Raw genomic sequence first — 18,031 nt, forward strand, 5'->3', positions numbered from 1 at the left:
CCAGCATGCTGTTGAAACACACTTGCCTGACATCACGTGCCTCCGAACAAGGAATCCTCTTGCTCGTAGGACAAGGGAGGTCATTAGCGTGTTCTGCTCCGTTATCGATCAAACCGCTGCCCCACCGCGGGACACCTGTGCTTCCCTCGGCAACCCAGAGCTCGTGTCTGAGCCCCTCCCCTTCCCTCCCCTGCCCAGCTGACCACTTCCTGTCAGCAACACGTGATCCGGAGGCGGTCAGGTGACCTGAGTGACCTTGGATCGATTCCCCGCGGCGCGGCGGGCGATTCGGCCGTGGAAGAATCAGCCGGCCGCGCCGCCGCCGCCGCTGCAGACCCGGCCCGGTCACAGCCAGTTGCCGGGTCAATTGAGTGTGTTTGGAGGCGGTATCGGCTCTGTCCGAGATCGCCGCTCTGCTAGCAGGATGATTGGAAACAGAGCCCGAGGGAAAGGGCGCGGGAGCAGTGAATTAGCCCGCGCTGCAAAAACATACACTGTTGGTTGGACCTTATTGTTCCGAAATGAGCCCTTCAACATCTCTGGTAAAGTCAATCATAGCATTGAAGATGGTTTCGCAGAAAAACCTTTTGCACACCATTCTTACGAGCAAGGAGCCTTGCGATCAAATGGTTGAGTGGTTTTACTCAAATTCAAATTTTAGATGTGGCATGATGAGCATTAATGTAAATGCAAAGCTGTGTGGATTAATAAAGATGGAGCAAATCTGACGGATAGAACTTAGCACTACTTTGCAGTCTCGGGAGCGTCTTTGATATTGAAGAAGAAAAACGTTTCTTGTGTGAGGGGGGCTTAGGCCGGTCCTGTAGGCCCTTCGTTACCTCCCCTCCGGATCTCTACTCTACTCTACAGGATCAGTGGTCGGCCGGGACGTCTCCCAGCCTTTTACCCGTCTGCCACCCGGGCCACTGTCCTCTACACTAATTGAACTAAACTATGCATCGTGGTTCAGGTGAATAACTCCGCCATTTTGGGGCACACGCGGTTGGTAGCGAACCCTCGTGGGTTTGGAGCTAAGCTCCTGAGCCATGATGACTAACTAAGGTACCGAATGAATCCGACTCCGCTCAAACTCCGTTCTCCTTCGACTCATCTCATTACCAAAAGACGCTATCGATTCATCCCCCCATTTATTCACGTATATCAAATTGCCGAAATCAAGATAAAAGACTGCCGAGTGAGATATTCATAAACCATGACTCATTACCCTAACGCTACCTTACGCCACGCGAATTAACCTAACCCTCCTCCCGGATGCTCCTAACCTAGCTAAGGGATGTCCGTGAGCCCGCGACCATCCCTGCGGGGTCGGAACCTACCTCGAGCCAGATGCCAGCAGCGTGAAGAGCGGTCGGGTGCCCAGTGTTGCCACCACCTCGGGTTGCAGACACTAAGCCCCCGTTTGCTTCCACGCTGCGCTTACATACCAGCTCGAGGCGGATACGCCCCCGTCAGCCGGTCCGAGGCTAGACCAATCGGTTGACGGCGGCGCACGGTTCCGGCCTCGCTGGCCTCCTAACGCCTCCCTATCCGCACAAAAACAACGCGCAGCACACGCTAGCGCCGGGCCGCCGGCTCACAGTCGGTCTGCACTGCGCCGTCTGCGCCGACCCGGTGGCCGCTGACGCGACACAATTCCGATACAAATCACAGCTTTACATAAACAATTCCGATACAAATCATAGCCCTACACTTGCAAGAAAATTTCAGGAAAATGCCACCATCAAGTCTCTCTGACAAAGTAAGCAATACGATAATGCATAGAACCAAAATAACCAAATGCTTGTGATAGATTAAAAAAGATCGTTTTATGTGTCCGACTCCATGTAGCAAACGCTATAAAGCACTCTATGTATATGTTACGGGTCATATGCTAACTTGGGCAGTATGCAAACTGCCCGGGCAGTATGCATACTACCCAACAGCCCGGGCAGTATGCATACCGCCCGGGTAGTATGCATACTACCCGACCCCTTGGGCAGTATGCATACCGCCCGGGCAGTATGCATACCTCCCGGGTATTATGCATACCACCCACCTTTCTTCTCACGGGCAAGATGCTTACTCGGGCAGTATGTTGACTACACTTCGTGAGGCTTGTTAATACAATAACTCGCGTATATATGTGAATGACAAACGTTTTAACCTTCCAGGTGGTGGTGGTGGTGGGGGGGGGGGAATTTTTTGTCCCCCTTAGTTTTTTTTCGATATAATTCCAGAACCGCTGCGCCGATCGCCAACAAACTTTTAGTACCCTCCCGGGATCGTAGCTATTACACATTGTGACCATTTTTTTTCCAAAGGCTATGATATGTTGGCCGCTTATGACGTCGGAGTGACGTCAGTTCTGCCATTTTCGACCCAAAAAAGGTTTCGCGGGAAGAGCTGTCAGGCCTACAGCTTTAGAGATACAGAAAAATGTTTGAGACATAAAAGGTATCGAATTAGAGGGACCTAGAAAACTGCTATTTCGGATTTTTAAATTTTTTTGATTTTGATCCCCAAAATCAAAAAAGGAATTTTTTGAATATAATAGGCAAAAAATCCAAAAAGTTCTTTTTTGAACTTCGAAAAAACTGAAATCTTACCGACTCCGACTCCGCAATCGGAGTTAACGCTGCATGGCTCAACGTCATACCCTGCACCTGTTTGCTTGGCAACACTACGCTCGTTGACATTTCGAAATAAATCAGATTTTGTTAAAAAAGGTCAAATTTTTGTTTTGGACGAGCGTTTTCGGCGAGAGATACAGAAGACGGCGGATTCGCCAAAACCTACTTTTAATTCTGCATGTTATTTATAAAGCATATTTGCAATGTAAGGCCTTAGAACTCAAAAAGATCGTTTCAGGCAAAATAAAAACACATCCACTTGGAACTTCATTTATCACGACATGGATTTTGAGAGAAACATCCGGAGTCTGAGCTGGAGTCGGAGTCGGAGTCGGAGTCGATTTTTAAGCTGGAGTCGGAGTCTGAGTCTGAGTCATCAAAAAATCCATCGACTCCGCAGCCCTGGTAATAACGCCCTCTATGGTCAATGTGCCAAACCTAAGCCATGCCATCAAATGCCGACACTATGTCGTCGTTTCATTTCACTCAGTTCACGCTTCACAATGACAATGGCTTTTTGGCCACTGGTTATTCATTATTAAACATTATTGGATTTGGGAAAAGTAATTTAACACTTTATTCCCATCCTCATTCCATCCTACGATCGATCAATCACGTTTTACGGCAAAAATTCTTCTCGGTTGATCTATTGTTATCTAGAGAGCCATTTATAATCTTAAAATGTTGACATGGATTACACAACCTTATGTCGGAAAGCGGGCAGTATGCAAACTGCCCAAGCTTTTGGGCGGTATGCATACTGCCCAAGGGGTCGGGTAGTATGCATACTACCCTGGCGGTATGCATACGGGTGAGACTAAATGCTTACTTCGAAATCTAAGCTGCGTTGCGGCATTGGCGGTTATGTGCGGCGTGTATGCCGCATGATTAGTAAGCGGCGACCACTAAATTAAAAACTCAATAGCTTTGACCTGTTTTCAATGGATAACACTGCATACCAAAAATGTCCATCGCTCTCGTCATAGGATATTTAGATTTAAATAACTAACTTATCTACATCATTGTTTTGAACCAAATTAATACTCAGCCGCGAACGTAAAAGGTATAACCCCTTGCCGTTTCGCTCCTGATCAAGCTAGAGCTTCGCGGAAAAAACGAGCGTGTTGCCCGTGACGAGAGAAAGCCGATGATACCCAATTTTAAGGTCCTAGGTCATCGGTTGACCTTCCAGGTCAGGTCAATGACCCAAAAGGCGGGAAAATTGGGACCTGTTAGAACGTCGTAGTGTGGCTGCTATGGGGTTTTTCGGGGTGCTGATCACGAATATCATGCTAGTTTTGATCACAGATGATGTCTTCATTCATTTAGGCCAGGTCGGGTTAGGTCAGGTCAGGTCAACCAGTAGAGGTCCTGCCAGGTATTTGTAGTAGGTGTCAACCGCCTCTGACAGCCTCGTAACATGTTACGAAGGCACCAAAACTACTTTGTAAACGTTCATGTGGTTGCTTAATTCGAATTCAGCTCGAAAAAAACTGACCTAGAAACATGTCAAACTCGAAAAAGTGAACCGAGGTCACCAAAGGTCAATGACCTGACCTGACCTTCAGGTGACCTTGACACCCACCCTAATGCATGGGGGCAACATCATATCACATGTTTGAACGCTTGAAACCACGAAAAGACTGCAAACGCGCTGCTAATGCGAGCCGACATACGCTGAATCGCGGTTCCGGCCAAACATGGTCTCGAAAAGTAGGTCACAGGTCAAAGGTCATTTGGGTCAGGGTCATGAAATTTTCAGGATGGGTGTTAAATTGATCAATGCGAGGGTACTGAAAGTTTCGTCGTGATCAGCCGCTTTTTAAGCGAGTTATTCGCGAAAAACCTTAGGGGGGTTGCATCAACCCCCCCCTGTGCGGGCGAGGTCATGTTTTGATAGCAAGACTGAAACAGATTTTTTTGGGTAGCCAGGAAATCGCATGCCAGAGCCTATTCAAATTCTAATCGGCCTTTATATGCAACAGTCGCATACAGGTACGGGATTTAGCATACGATTTCCAGACAATCGAAAGACTGTTTGGAGACAACAAAGGAAGGAATGAGTGAGTTAAGTTGAAAGTATTAATTTGGTTCAAAATGATGATGCAGATAACGTAGTTATTTAAAGCTAAATATCTTATGACGAGAGCGGTTGGCATTTTTGGTATGCAGTGTTATTCATTGAGAACCGGTCGGAGCGTTTGAGTCTTTAATTTAGTGGTCGCCGCTTACTAATCATGCGGCATACACGCCGCACATAACCGCCAATGCCGCAACGCAGCTTAGATTTCGAAGTAAGCATTTAGTCCCACCCTATGCATACTGCCCGGGCTGTTGGGTAGTATGCATACTGCCCGGGTAGTATGCATACTGCCCAAGTTAGCATATGACCCGTAACATATATATATGCATTGCGAGCGGCACGCGTCCATTTAAGCATTGTCTGATTCCTCACGATGTCATATACAGCCCAATGCATGAAATGACGCCAGTAACTTCGTCATTACTTGTTCACAGCTTCTCAGACGGTCATTCTTGCTCCCCTAAAATTCACACAGGTTTTGTTGATTTTGTGGATTTTGTGGTCAGCCAATGTTAACTTCTTCGAAAGTATGCATAACTTGCCATACATGCATTACTTACATATATGCACTACTTGACTCTACTTACACGATATCATACCTTATGGAAAGTTGTGAAGAAGTTTGTAAAAAAAAAAACGCGGTGAAAGGCATTATCGCTGTGTATTTATTAAATGCTTCAAAGTACGTCGTCCACTCCAGAAGTTTTGAGACTGGCCTCGTAAAACCCATATGAACAGTGCTAGATACTTGTTGTTCTCACAAGTCCTTACCACAGTTGTTATAAACGTACTTGCGTAATTTTGTTTTTCTACGTTGCAAAAGACGGCAACGGTGTCACCCTGAACATGGCAAGTCGCACGCGGCTTGTCACAGTGACCAGTGTAGAGCACAGTCAGGTTGTTCATGTGAAGACAACTTGGAGGGTCGCTGTGCAATAAAATTTTGGGATTAGCTTGGCAAAAAATGCCCGAGAAACATAGCAAATTGACTCTAAAGTGACTTGAGACGAAAGCTGGATGTATTTTTACCATCATGAGACCAAGAGACAGAAGGTCCAATGAAAACACACTGACTCCTTCAGACCCAATAAAGACAGCGGCGCAGGTCCACTGGGAAGCTCAAATTAATCCCTTACTTAGAACAAAAAGGCAAAAACTTCATAACCTGGGTCCCCTATAAACGGCCAGATGGTCAACAAGGAATGATTCGTGAAGGTTCTGAGGGAGTTGAGAAAGAGATTTCGCCGCAAGAGATCGGAACTCTTCAACTGTGGCCAGGGGCTCCTGCACCAGGACAGCGCCACACCCACAAGTCCACCATGGAGACGAACTATCTGACACAGATGTGCGTCAAAACCGTCCGTAACCTTCCCACTGTCCTGATCTGGCCCCCGTGGCTTCTGGATGTTCCACAGACTGACAGGGAAGCTCAGGGGCGTCTTTCGGAGGATGTGGAGGAGATGAGTGAGGCTGTGACAGAGGCCCTGGGCACCTTCACTTTGAAGGCCTATCAGCAGGCCTTCAGACAGTGACAGGAGCGCTAAAGCAGGTGCATTGGACTCGGGAGGTTCCATTTCGAGAGTCATACAAGTTTCATGCTTCTCTGAAACAGACAACTGTCTCTACTGAAAAAGTCTCAAAACTTCTGGAGTGCACCACGTATGTAAGCATTTGTCTTGTGTAGCTGTTTAAAAAGCTAATCAGAATTGTGTGCAAAACAATCACACCTCTTCAGGCAGCCTGCATCCCAGCTGTCGCGGACGCGCCTAGTCGGTTCCGCCGAGCGTGGGAGCCTTGCGGTACAGCCTACCTTGCAGGTTTGTGAGGCGGCGCGAGTGAGGACCGCCGCGCCGCGAGCGCCCAGCAGTGCCGTTACGCTGACGCTGCTGCACACACAGACACACTGCCGGTATATCGGATAGTCAAAACGATGTGATCACTTCAACTTGTGAAAAATAGTAATTGAACAACTTTATTGATGCGGTGCTCAATTATCTAACTTATCTTACCTTGTCCCTATCTGTTGTAATGAAAATCTCCCGCCGAAACGGAAATCAATGGCCGATTTTACATCATAATGCTCGTAGCTTTCTATGCACGGGACCGCCCCGATATTTAATTTGAGCGGGGCCCACTCCTAGCTCCCCTCCCCGGCTTACCCCTCAGCAGCGCCGTACCGACGTCAAACAGCTGATTGAATTTCCGCCGCGCTGCCGAATAACGCTTTCACACATTTGAGCAGTTTAAGCCAGTTGATTGGATTTCGCTGGTTATTAAAATGTTTGGCGTGCGTCGCAGGTTTTAGAGTCCACGCTGGTGGGAAACTAGCAGGCGGACCCACGGTGGCAAGCAGAGTTGATGTTGAATTACAGAGCACAGCTCTGAATTGAAGCCTGAGTGAGCTGAGAACTTAGTTAAGAACTAGGAGAACTTATTTCCCAACCATTGCGAATTGTTTCAGTGTTCAGTTTTTTTTTAAGTCTATGAATCGTTTTCCTTTACATTCAACGACGAAGAACACAATCGACGTGCTAAAACGCACAGCATAAATCTAAGACTAAGTTTAGCGTAGGTACGTCTTGGAAACTGCGACCAAAAGTTTTAGACAAAAAGTGGGTGGAAGCCTATTTAAGCGTTAACAAAATGTGAGATCACTCAGATGTCTACGGAATATTTTATTTAAAGTATAAAGAGCGAGCAGTTTGTCAAATGTCGCCCAAATTCGATGTCTTGTCTTCTGCTGCACTATTGTCTGTCACATGTTAGCCCGATGCAACACTTTGAAAACAAATCAAACTGACTGCTGACTGTGAGTGGGTTCTATAGCATCCGTTTCTGTCCGTTTGACTGCAGAGGGCTCAGTGTGTGACATCTGCCTCTTATACAGTTTCTGACGTCTGCATCTGTCCGTTGTAAACTGTCGATTGTTTCGTGCCTGACGTCTGGTCTCTGCCCTTTATAGAGTCCCCAGTGTTTGACGTCTGTCTCTGTCCGTTGTCGAGTCCCCAGTGTATGACATCTGTCTCTGTCTCGGTTCGCAGAGGGCCCAGTGTGTGGCGTCTGCCTCTGCCCGTTTTGGAGTCCCCAGTGTGGGACGTCCGTCTCTGTCTCTGTCTCGGTTACAGTTCCTCCATTGTGTGACGCCTGTCTCTGTCTCGGTTGGCAGAGGGCTGTCCGTTATAGCGTCCAGTGTGTGACGTCTGCCTATGTCTCGGTTCGCAAAGAGCCCAGTGTGTGACGTCTGTCAGTTAGCATCCAGTGTGTAACGTCTGTCCGTTATAGAATCTCCAGTGTGTGGCGTCTGTCCGTTATGTCGTCCAGTATGTGACGCCTGTCTCTGTCCGTTATATCGTCCAGTGTGTGACGTGTCTCTGTCTCGGTTGGCAGAGGGCCCAGCCGCTCCGAGATGAGCGGCAGGTCTGAGGCTGGCCGCGTCACATGGAGGTCATCCGGGTCGTCGTCATCGGCGCGCCGCAGGTCGGCAAGTCGACCCTGGTCAAGGTAAGACCACACCGCGCCCGGCGGCCGCCCCAGCTGAACAGACCGCGCCACAATGCCGAGCTGACCGGCCGAGCGGAGAATCTCAATGGCGGTGACGTCACAGACGATGGCTCGGCACGCTCCCCAGATGGAGCGTGTGATAGCAGCTCGCCAGACAATGGACCCGGAATAAGGGTGTCAAAAAGTTAGCCCGATCATCAATACAATCACTGCTCAACTTCATTTCAGACCCGGACACTTCAAAGAGCTTGCGTCAGGAAGTGATGCAGTTTAGTTTTATTTACATTGGAATGGTCACTGGTATTCAAGAGGCTCTGAACCCAGGAGAGAACAAAAGCGAACTTAACGGTTTGTTTAGTAACGTTGTGATAAATCGCAGCATTGCACTATTCTTGTCTTAGTTGGGCTCTTCGTTTGTCGATTACAGCAAAGTGTAGGCTGTCGGTCGGTGTCGGTGAAAAGTCGGTGATAGGTGATCTCTGAGCATCTTATCGAAACATCCAAGTAGCACAAAAAGAACACTCATGTTGGTTCGATCGAGCCACGGGGCGCAGCATTTATTACCCCGCGGCGCGGCGGCGGCTCCGCACCGCGCCGCTCCAGTCCGGCCGCTCGCAGTGCCGCCCACAGGCCAGCTGACAAGTTGGTTCATTTCTCGCCACGACGTCCGCCGCATAACTCAGAGTGGCCGGCGGGCACGGGCCGGCGCCGCGGCCAGGCGGCCGGCGGGCACGGGGCGGCGCCGCGGCCAGGGAGCGGCGCCGCGGCCAGGCAGGGAGCGCCCCGGGAGACGCGTGTACGATAAATGGGCCACCGGTTATGACCGGGACATGCATCACCCGGCCTCATCCGAGAAACGCGACCAGCGGCATGTGAATCGTGACATTCTGAGGTTCCGTGAAACAAGAAAACTCTTAGTTTGCTTGGGGACAGCTCTGGAAGCACTTTATACAGCTCAGTCTGCAAAGGTGGAGACTGAAAGTTGAATGGATTCTGATCTCATAGTTTATTTATGAATTAATCAAGCCAGCGAAAATTGGCGCATAGTTTTATGTAGCAAGACATCAAGCAAGTTGGAATTAAAACCCCTTTGATGATACACGCCTACTATTACAACTAATCACTAATTTTGACATAAACGCCAAGCAAATTGTCACCATAATACAATTGCTGGCAAAATCTCAACAACAGGACACGGATCTGATATGGACATGTAGGTATACCATGTCGGGATAGACATTTTTACCTCGATATGAATTTGCGACAAAGAAATGCACACTTACCACCTACACACCGTAACTTGTAACATATACGGGAGCCAGCGGCACGACTTCTGTCGCGGGACGAATTTATCAGGGGGCTCGTAACCAGTGATATAGGGCGACATATCTGGATGTCGCGGGACCCCGATGAATTGTGACCCCCGCGATCTGACCTGACCTTTACAGCGTGATCCCCCAGCACCAGCTCGTTAACTGGAAAGGGAAATATTAAATAGTTCACGGGAGCGGCCCATTAATTATTCCATCCAGACAGAGCTCCGTCGTGAGATGGATTGTCCTGTCGGTGTGCCGCAGGGTGCTCTGCTGTCCCACCCCTGAGATCCGACTGATGGCGGCACCGTCATTTACACCGGCGCCACTGATCAAAGCTGCCGTATGCAACGTCACGTCACCAGTTGAAATGGCCATTTTCCGACAAAATTGCGTAATAAAACCGGGTCCCGGCGGTCGTTATAAAGCTGGGAATTGGCGTGGTCGGCCACTGCACGGGCGCTGTTCCGACAGTGAAATCAGCCGTAGATTTCCCAGTGGCATGGTGTGCAAAACTATAGGCAGCACCATTAACGCTGGCGCCAAAGGATCAGCAAATTTTTGCGTAGATTGAATGTGTAGGTACTAGGTATAACACAAACCACTCACAGCTCACTTGAGCAGAGCTCAGGCCAAGCGCAAAAAGCTAAAGAAAAGCAAGGTTATACCGAGATTGCCTTTGTAACATCACTTGCATCCTTGTCCACCTCTCGAAAGCCATTGTGCTCAGGGTATATTGAGTGAAGGGTAGGACGAACTTTGGTAGGAATTTCTAGTATAACTACTAGAAAACCTACTATATGTGGTCGGGACTAGCAAAAAGTTAGTTCAAACTAGAATATGGTAGCCAGGGCGTATTTTAACATGTTAACTGGGTCGGCAATTGCCGACCCAGTCACGGAGAATGCCGACCCAGTGACAGCCGTTTGCCGACCCAGTTGCCGCCCCCTCTAGGATGCAGCACGCACATGCAGGCTAGGTGCCGTCATTCATAGTGAGGCTGCTGCCCTCCGAAATGATAATGCCGCCTCTTAAAGTGAAGCAGCCGTCTATAGAAAGTGATGATCCCACAACTCAATGTGACAGTGCCGCCCCTAAATCTGTTAGTAGTCCCACTCAATGTAATGGTGCCGCCCTTTTAAGCATCTGTGGAGCCCCTCAATGTGATGATACCGCCCCTCAAGAAGATGATGCCGCCCCTTTCAGTATCGGTGGCGCCCCTCAATGTGATGGTGCCGCCCTCAAAGTGCCGGTGGCGCCCCTGAATGTGATGGTGCTGCCCGCCAACGAGTCGATGGCGCCCCTCAAAATGATGCTGCCGCCCCTTAAAGTGTTGGCGCCGCCCCTTATAGTGTCAGTGACGCCCTTCGAAGTGTCGGAGGAACCCACCAATATATGTAATGGTGCCGCCCCTCTAGATATCCACATAGCCCCTCATTGTGATGGAGCCGCCCCTCAAGCAGATGATGCCGCCCCTGAATGTGATGGTGCTGCCCGCCAACGAGTTGGTGGCGCCCCTCAAAATGATGCTGCCGCCCCTTAAAGTGTTAGTGCCGCCCCTTATAGTGTCAGTGACGCCCTTCGAAGTGTCAGAGGAACCCACCAATATAATGGTGCCGCCCCTCTAGGTATCCACATAGCCCCTCATTGTGATGGAGCTGCCCCTCAAGCAGATAATGCCGCCCCTCAAGAAGATGATGCCGCCCCTTTCAGTATCGGTGGCGCCCCTCAATGTGATGGTGCCTCCCACAAAGTGCCAGTGGCGCCCCTAAATGTGATGGTGTCTCCTGTCAACGAGTCCGTGGCACCCCTCAAAATGATGCTGCCGCCCCTAAAAGTGCTGGTGCCGCCCCTTACAGTGTCAGTGGCGCCCTTCAAAGTTTTGGAGGAACTCATCAATACAATGTTGCCGCCCTCTAACTTTCTGTAGCGCCCCTCCATATACATAATGGTACCGCTTCTCAAACCATCCGTGGCGCCCCTCAAAGTGATGGTGCCGCCCCTTACAGTGTCGGTGGTGTCTCCTCAAAAGTCAAGGTGCCGCCTCTCAAAGAAATGCTGGTGTCCCTCGAAGTGTCGGAGGCGCTCCTCCATGTCATGTTGCCGCCCCTCAAACCTTCCGTAACGCCCCTCCACGTCATGGTGCCGCCCCCCAATGTGCTCACGGCGCCCATATGTGATAGTAACGCCGGTCAAAGTGCTCCTGGCAGTGTCGGTGGCGCCCCTTATAGTGTCGGTGGCGCCCCGAACAGTATCGGTGGTGGCCCTCAAAGTGATGATGTCACCCTCAAACAAACGGTGGCGCCCTTCGAAGTATCGGAGTCCCTAAATATCATACCTATTGCCGCCCATTAACGATCTGTAGCACCCCTCCATATGATGGAGCCGCCCCCTTAAAGTATCCATGGCGGTCATTAAAGTTACAGTGCCGCCCCTTACAATGTGGGTGGCGTCCTCAAAATAAAAGTGATGTTGCCCCCCCCCGAGTAATGTTGGCTTCTCTTTCTTCTCGGAGGCGCTCCTCATTGTCATTTTGCCCCACATCACTGCTCACATGGCGCCCTTCAATGTAATGGTGCCACCCCGCAACGCTCAAAGACATAATTGCGCTCCTCACAGTGTCGGTGGCCCTAAAAAAATTGGTGGCGCGCCTCAAAAATCAAAATGATGCTGTCGTCCCTTAGCATATCTGCAGCGCCCCCAAAATGATAGTGCCTTCCCTTAACCGGCGCCGGGCTGAGTTTGTTTAAACCCCCCTCCCGACCCCTATAACTTGGCTACTTGGGCCACGTAGCGACACGCGGTAAGCGGTATTCGAAAGAGTGTCAAAAACTGCTTGGGTTAGTTGGTTAACCGTGCTTTGGTTAGGTCAAGTCAAATGTCAAATATCAGGTGACCAGAGGTCATCAAAGGTGAAATGTGGGTGAAATGTTGTCTGTTTCAACATTTATTGACAAACTGGCGCATAACTCGGGGAAGAATAGAACTACAGCACCGCGAAAAAGCGCATTCGATAGCTCTTCAACGTTCCTATGAAGTCCTCAGACTTGACCTAACATCAACGGCTTAACCTACAGAGCACAACTTGTTTAACCCGTGCCGGGCCGGGGAGGGTTGGAGGGGACAGTGGACCCCCTGCGCCCCTCTACTGAGCTGTTTTAATGAAGAACCTTTTTACTGTAATAATTATTGACTCACGAAAGTTATGACATTGGTTTTTCAGTACTGTGCTCCTCTCGTCGAGTTGCGTCGAATGAACTATAATTTGACATTCAAACGTCATTTGGGAAATTTGAGCTCAGGTCCAGGTCATGACCTGGCTGGTAAAGGTCATGTTGCATATCAGTCGATTTGTATCGTCAAACTGAAATCATCTATGTAAGGTGTTTTCATCGCTCAGGCATGTCGCATGTCTCTATCAGAAGTTATTGGAAAAAACTGCTGGAGGCCTACGATGACCTGACATGACCTCAAGGACATAACGAGGGGTCGTGGGTGGCAATTTTCCGATTAAGTGTGTCATTTTTAACCCTCGCCGGCCGAGGGGGGGGGCGGGTGCCGCCCCCCCCCCATAGGGTTTTTTCGCGATAGCTCCGAACACGCTGGCGATAGAGAGCTGAAACTTGGCATACCTGACCTTTGATCCAAGCCGCATCTTTTGACACCAACCGCATTTTTGGGTCAGGTCAGGTCACTGACCTATGACGTCATAAGTGAACCTCTGCACGGTCTTCAGATGTCGCAACTTCGCAACGCCCTCACTGCCAGAGGAGATGTCACAGGGAAATGAAACTTGCAGGATCTAGTATCCATTATGAGTCCCACAACTTGTATATCTCGGATTTTTCCTAAAGGTCATATGAGGTCAGGTCATTTTCGTGACCTCACCATTATAAGTCAATGGGGAAAAATGAAAACTGCTATTCTGGCGCCGGGAACGATCTCCAACTATCTCAAGCACACAGAATCGTGATTTTATGCACTCCTTGCAAGGTAAGATGCGTCACTTTTGCAATGTTGACCTTGCGTGACGTCATTTATGACGTCATCAAGGTCATATTAGTTTTTCGTCAATAACTCTTGATCAAATTGAGCTAGCGAGTCGGGAAAGCCACCAATGGACTCAGGAAGACCTACAGAATCGAATGATATGCGACATGACCCCTTTCGACCAACTTCGTGACCTGGGGGTGCTGACCTGACCTTGACCTGAGGTCAACACCCCAAGTTGACCTGACCCGGACAAAAAGTATATCATTCGACGCGCCTGAGCGAGACGAACACGATGCTGCCAAAATCGGCGCTCTGCGGCCGTTTTTTGCGAAGTTATTCACCAAAAACTGATCCGTACCTTGGGGCACTTGACCTGACCTCAGAGGTCACCGGTTGACCTAGGACCTTAAAATCGGGTACCAATCTCTGCGTCTCGTAACGGCGCACACGCTCGTTTTTTCCGCGACGCGCTAGCTCCACCAGGGGCGAAACGGCGAGGGGGGGGGGTCGTACCCGCCCCCCCCCCCCTCGGCCGGCGCGTATGTAGAAAACCAATAGGTCCGGCGAGGGTTAATTGTTTTCTGATGTTTAAATTCGTTAACTTTGACATTTGTCTACCTATAAAAAGAGACACATGCCCTGATTTTCTCCCATTTCCTTTTACCTACCTAATGGAAGGGTCGCAAAATTGTCCTTACATTTGGTCAGAGACATCGCAATTTCGAGACTTACATTTAACCCTCGCCGATTGATGCAACCCCCCTAAGGTTTATCGCGAATAACTCGCGTAAAAAGCGGCCGATTGCAACGAAACTTTCAGTACCCTCGTATTGATCAATTTTACACCTACCCTGCAAATTTTATGACCCTGACTTCAATGACCTTTTACCTGTGACCTCTTTTCCGTGACCATGTTTGGCCGAAATCAAGATTCGGCGTATGTCGGCTCGCATTAACCGCGCGTTTGCAAGCTTTTCGTGGTTTCAAACGTTCAAACATGTGATTTGATGTTGCTCCCATGCATTAGGGTGGGTGTCAAGGTCACCTGAAGGTTAGGTCAGGTCATTGACCTTTGGTGACCTCGGTTTACTTTTTCGAGTTTTACATGTTTTTAGGCTAGTTTTTGGAGCGGAATTCGAATTTAGCAACCATTTAAATATTTACGAAGTAGTTTTGGTGCCTTCGTAACATGTTACGAAGCTGTCAGAGGCGGATGACAGGTACTACACTACGAATACCCGGTACGACCCCTACCGGTTGACCTGACCTGACCTGACCTGACCTGACCCGACCTGGTCTAAACGCTTAACGACATCATCTGTGATCAAAACTAACACGATATTTGTGATCAGCACCCCGGAAAACCCCTTAGCAGCCACAATTTACGACTTTCAAACAGGTCCCGATATTCCCGATTTTTGGGTCATTGACCTGACCTGGAAGGTCAACCGATGACCTAGGACCTTGAAATTGGGTATCATTGGCTTCCTCTCGTGACGGGCAACACGCTCGTTTTTTCCTGCGAAGCTCTAGCTCCATCAGGGGCCAAACGCGAGGGGTCGTACCAACCAACCTTGTGCCGTCGAAGGACTCAAAATGGCCTGTGCCGGCGAGGGTTATATATACAGTTACACACTGTTTGTCTTATCAATCGCTGAAGTTATAAAGGGATCGTTCAGTCGGTATATCTATGGTGAGCATTTGCCTGTTCCGTGGCTCTGTTGGTAGAGCACCGGACTCCCCGCACTGTCTTCGCTTGCGTTTTGTCCGCCGGCCGAGCCGGAGAGAAAGTTACCGAGTGAAGGTCATTCAAATTTCAAAAACTCAATGACAATGTCACTGGGGTCACGAAAATGTTTGAGTAGGTAGGTATAACATTAACATTAACCTGGGGGGGGGGGAGGGATGAATGTATCGTTGCAATACGCTGTTCATTACGCGAGTAACTAATAAATAAAAAATGTATGAGTTAATCCTTACTCCACACGCTCTCCCTCTCCATAAAAAAGAGAGTTAATTGTGTTGCATTTTATTTATACCTATGCAGAAAAATAGAGGCGTCAAAGGATATGGCCGAATATCAGCGACCCTTGCTGTGTAAGCAATGGGGTATGACAAGTGGGGGTAATGGCCCCGTCCAGCGCCCATAAAGTGGGCACACTCGTGCGACCTGCCGACCACTGTTCTAGATAGAGCCATAAAACGCCGTGAATATTTTAAGCTTGACGATACGAATCGACTGGTATGTAACATGTTTACCTCAGGTAAAATTTTAAAATTATTTTTTGTTAGGTCAAATTATAGTTCATTTATCGCATTATGATGAGAGAAATACTATATCCCGGAAAAATAAACGTAATACCGCTGAGCTTAGGTTGAATCTGAAATCATTACTTAGGAAGAGTTATAAAAGAACCGTCGAACGTGTCTTTTTTGGTCATTAAATATCAGTAGGTATGCCGCCCCCTCAGATGCCAAGTGCCGCCCCTATGAGTGCAAAATGCCGCCCCTAATTGTGATTGCCGACCCAGTGAAAATCCCTTAAAATACGCCCTGATGGTAGCGCTTATGGTTGGCAGTCGTGGCGCGCACGTGACATTCATTTCTTAAACTTCTTAAATAACAGGTTTTAGGGGCCGATTAGTGGGTAGATACATTCAATTAGCTATTAATAATTGATTATGCAAACATTCAAGAATCTACATCATTCAATTCTAGCCAAAATCACTCGGCGCTCCCAGGATTCGAACTCACGACCCTCGGATCCGTAGCCCGATACGCTACCGACTGCGCTACCGAGGACCGCGCGCCGACGATCGGAGAGGCGGATCGCGGGTGCTGGCGTGCAGAGAAATCTTTACCCTGTACGCCGTAGAAGATCGGCTGGGTTTCGTGAAAAATGGTAGAGGAATTGTCGAAAGAAAATTCATCGATCTATCATTTGAGACTAAGAACCATTGATTCTTTCAAAGGTTGACCGAGATATCGCTCGCCGAAAACAGGTCATTTAACATGTAAACCCTATGGGCTGGTAGGAAATGTACGCCGTGGAGCAGCAGTGCTACCAACTAACTTCGGCGGGGGCCGATTGTGCTCTTCGACGTCGTTCCTGTACAGACTACTACTCCCTTACAGCTACCCCTTTGCAAGGCATTGCCACCTTCGAGCATCCCACCGTAGTCTCTGTGCACGCCCCGCTTCCCACTGTCTCGCTCCGGTCCGTCCGGCTGACGCCCGGTATGTGCTCGGTGTTGCAGCAGTTCGTGCAGAGCGCGGCGCCCGGCCGGCCGGCCTGCTCGCTCTCGGACGGCTGTCCGCGGCACACCTACTTCCCGGCCGTGCTGCTGAACAGCCGACTGTTCGCGTTCCGGCTGCACGACGTGTCGGGCGTGCGCCGCTTCCCGGCCGGCGCCGACCAGGAGTGGAGCCAGTGCCGCGCGCTCGGACTGCGCAGCGCCGCCGCATACCTGCTCGTGTTCGACCTCACGTGCGCCGACTCGTTCCGCTACATCCGCGCTATCCGCGAGCAGATGCTCGAGTCGCGCGACATGCAGCGCGTGCCAGTCATCGTGGTGGGCAACAAGCGGGACCGGGTGGCGGCGCGCGACACGCGCGACTGCCGAGACTTTTCGGCCACCGTGCGCAAACAGTGGAAGTGGCCGTACGTCGAGTGTTCGGCCAAGTTCAACTACCGCGTGCTGCAGGTGTTCCGCGAGCTGACAATGGCGCTGGATGCGCTCCGTCAGGAAGAGCTGGCGCCGGCCACCGAGACGAGCGCGGCCGCGGCGCGCTCGGCCGCCGACGGCGGACTCTGCGGACACTGCGCCATCCAGTAGCCGGTGCCGGAGCCGTGCCGCGGACTGCCAGCCACCAGCCCTTTTTTATCACTGTTGGCCGCGAGTGAGATGGTGCTAGTGTGACGACGTACCGTGTACAAGGCGAGCAAGTGCAAACCGCGGCGCGCAGCGGTGGGGGCGGCGCGCACCGCGGGGCAATAAGGAGTGGAGTGCCTCCGGCGGGAGCGGGTGGCACCACGGGGGCGCGCCGGCCGCCGCGGCCCAGCCCAGTCTTTCACCGGCGCCGCCGCGAGACGGCCGACCGAGCTCGCTGCGAGTGTCCGCCTCTGTCGCCCTTCCAATATACGTCAACCTGTGAGCGGGCGGTGTTGGACCGGTCTCACTGGGTAGCTATGAACCAGTCACCTGAGATCACCACCGATTCACATTTCGCGCCACATTGCACATTAGATTATTGAAGAAAAACCATAAAAGAAACCCATCCCAGAAAGAAAACATTTTCATGTCTGTAAATGACAATGCACAGAAAATGACATAACTGTAGCATGTACGCCGTGATTGTCTTAATTCAATGATCGTTTCCATTTCATAATTGCTTTGCTGACCTCGCGGAAACTACTCAATGCAACCGAAATAAGACTCACAGAAATAGCAATGAATAACACTCAATTGGCATCCTTATGAAACGGCATTTGTGAAGTTAACTTTAACCTA

At 50.0% G+C, this 18,031-nt stretch overlaps 1 protein-coding gene across 2 annotated transcripts in view; it reads left to right on the top strand.

The window, feature by feature from the left end:
• LOC122381231 (ras-like protein family member 10B) overlaps positions 1–17,675 on the top strand; it is a 38,269-nt gene extending 20,594 nt beyond the window's left edge. The window contains exons 2-3 of one of the 2 annotated variants that reach the window (XM_043365176.1): positions 8,101–8,214; positions 16,778–17,675. In XM_043365176.1, the coding sequence (XP_043221111.1) occupies positions 8,152–8,214; positions 16,778–17,356 (642 nt within the window). In that variant the 5' untranslated portion in view covers positions 8,101–8,151 and the 3' untranslated portion in view covers positions 17,357–17,675. The remainder of the gene's footprint in view (positions 1–8,100; positions 8,215–16,777) is intronic. The other variant, XM_043365177.1, reaches the window with a different exon arrangement.
• Positions 17,676–18,031: the final 356 nt, after the last annotated feature.

The sequence above is a fragment of the Amphibalanus amphitrite genome, unplaced genomic scaffold, assembly GCF_019059575.1.
Source record: "Amphibalanus amphitrite isolate SeventyFive unplaced genomic scaffold, NRLGWU_Aamphi_draft 000116F_arrow, whole genome shotgun sequence".
Lineage (NCBI taxonomy): Eukaryota > Metazoa > Arthropoda > Thecostraca > Balanomorpha > Balanidae > Amphibalanus > Amphibalanus amphitrite.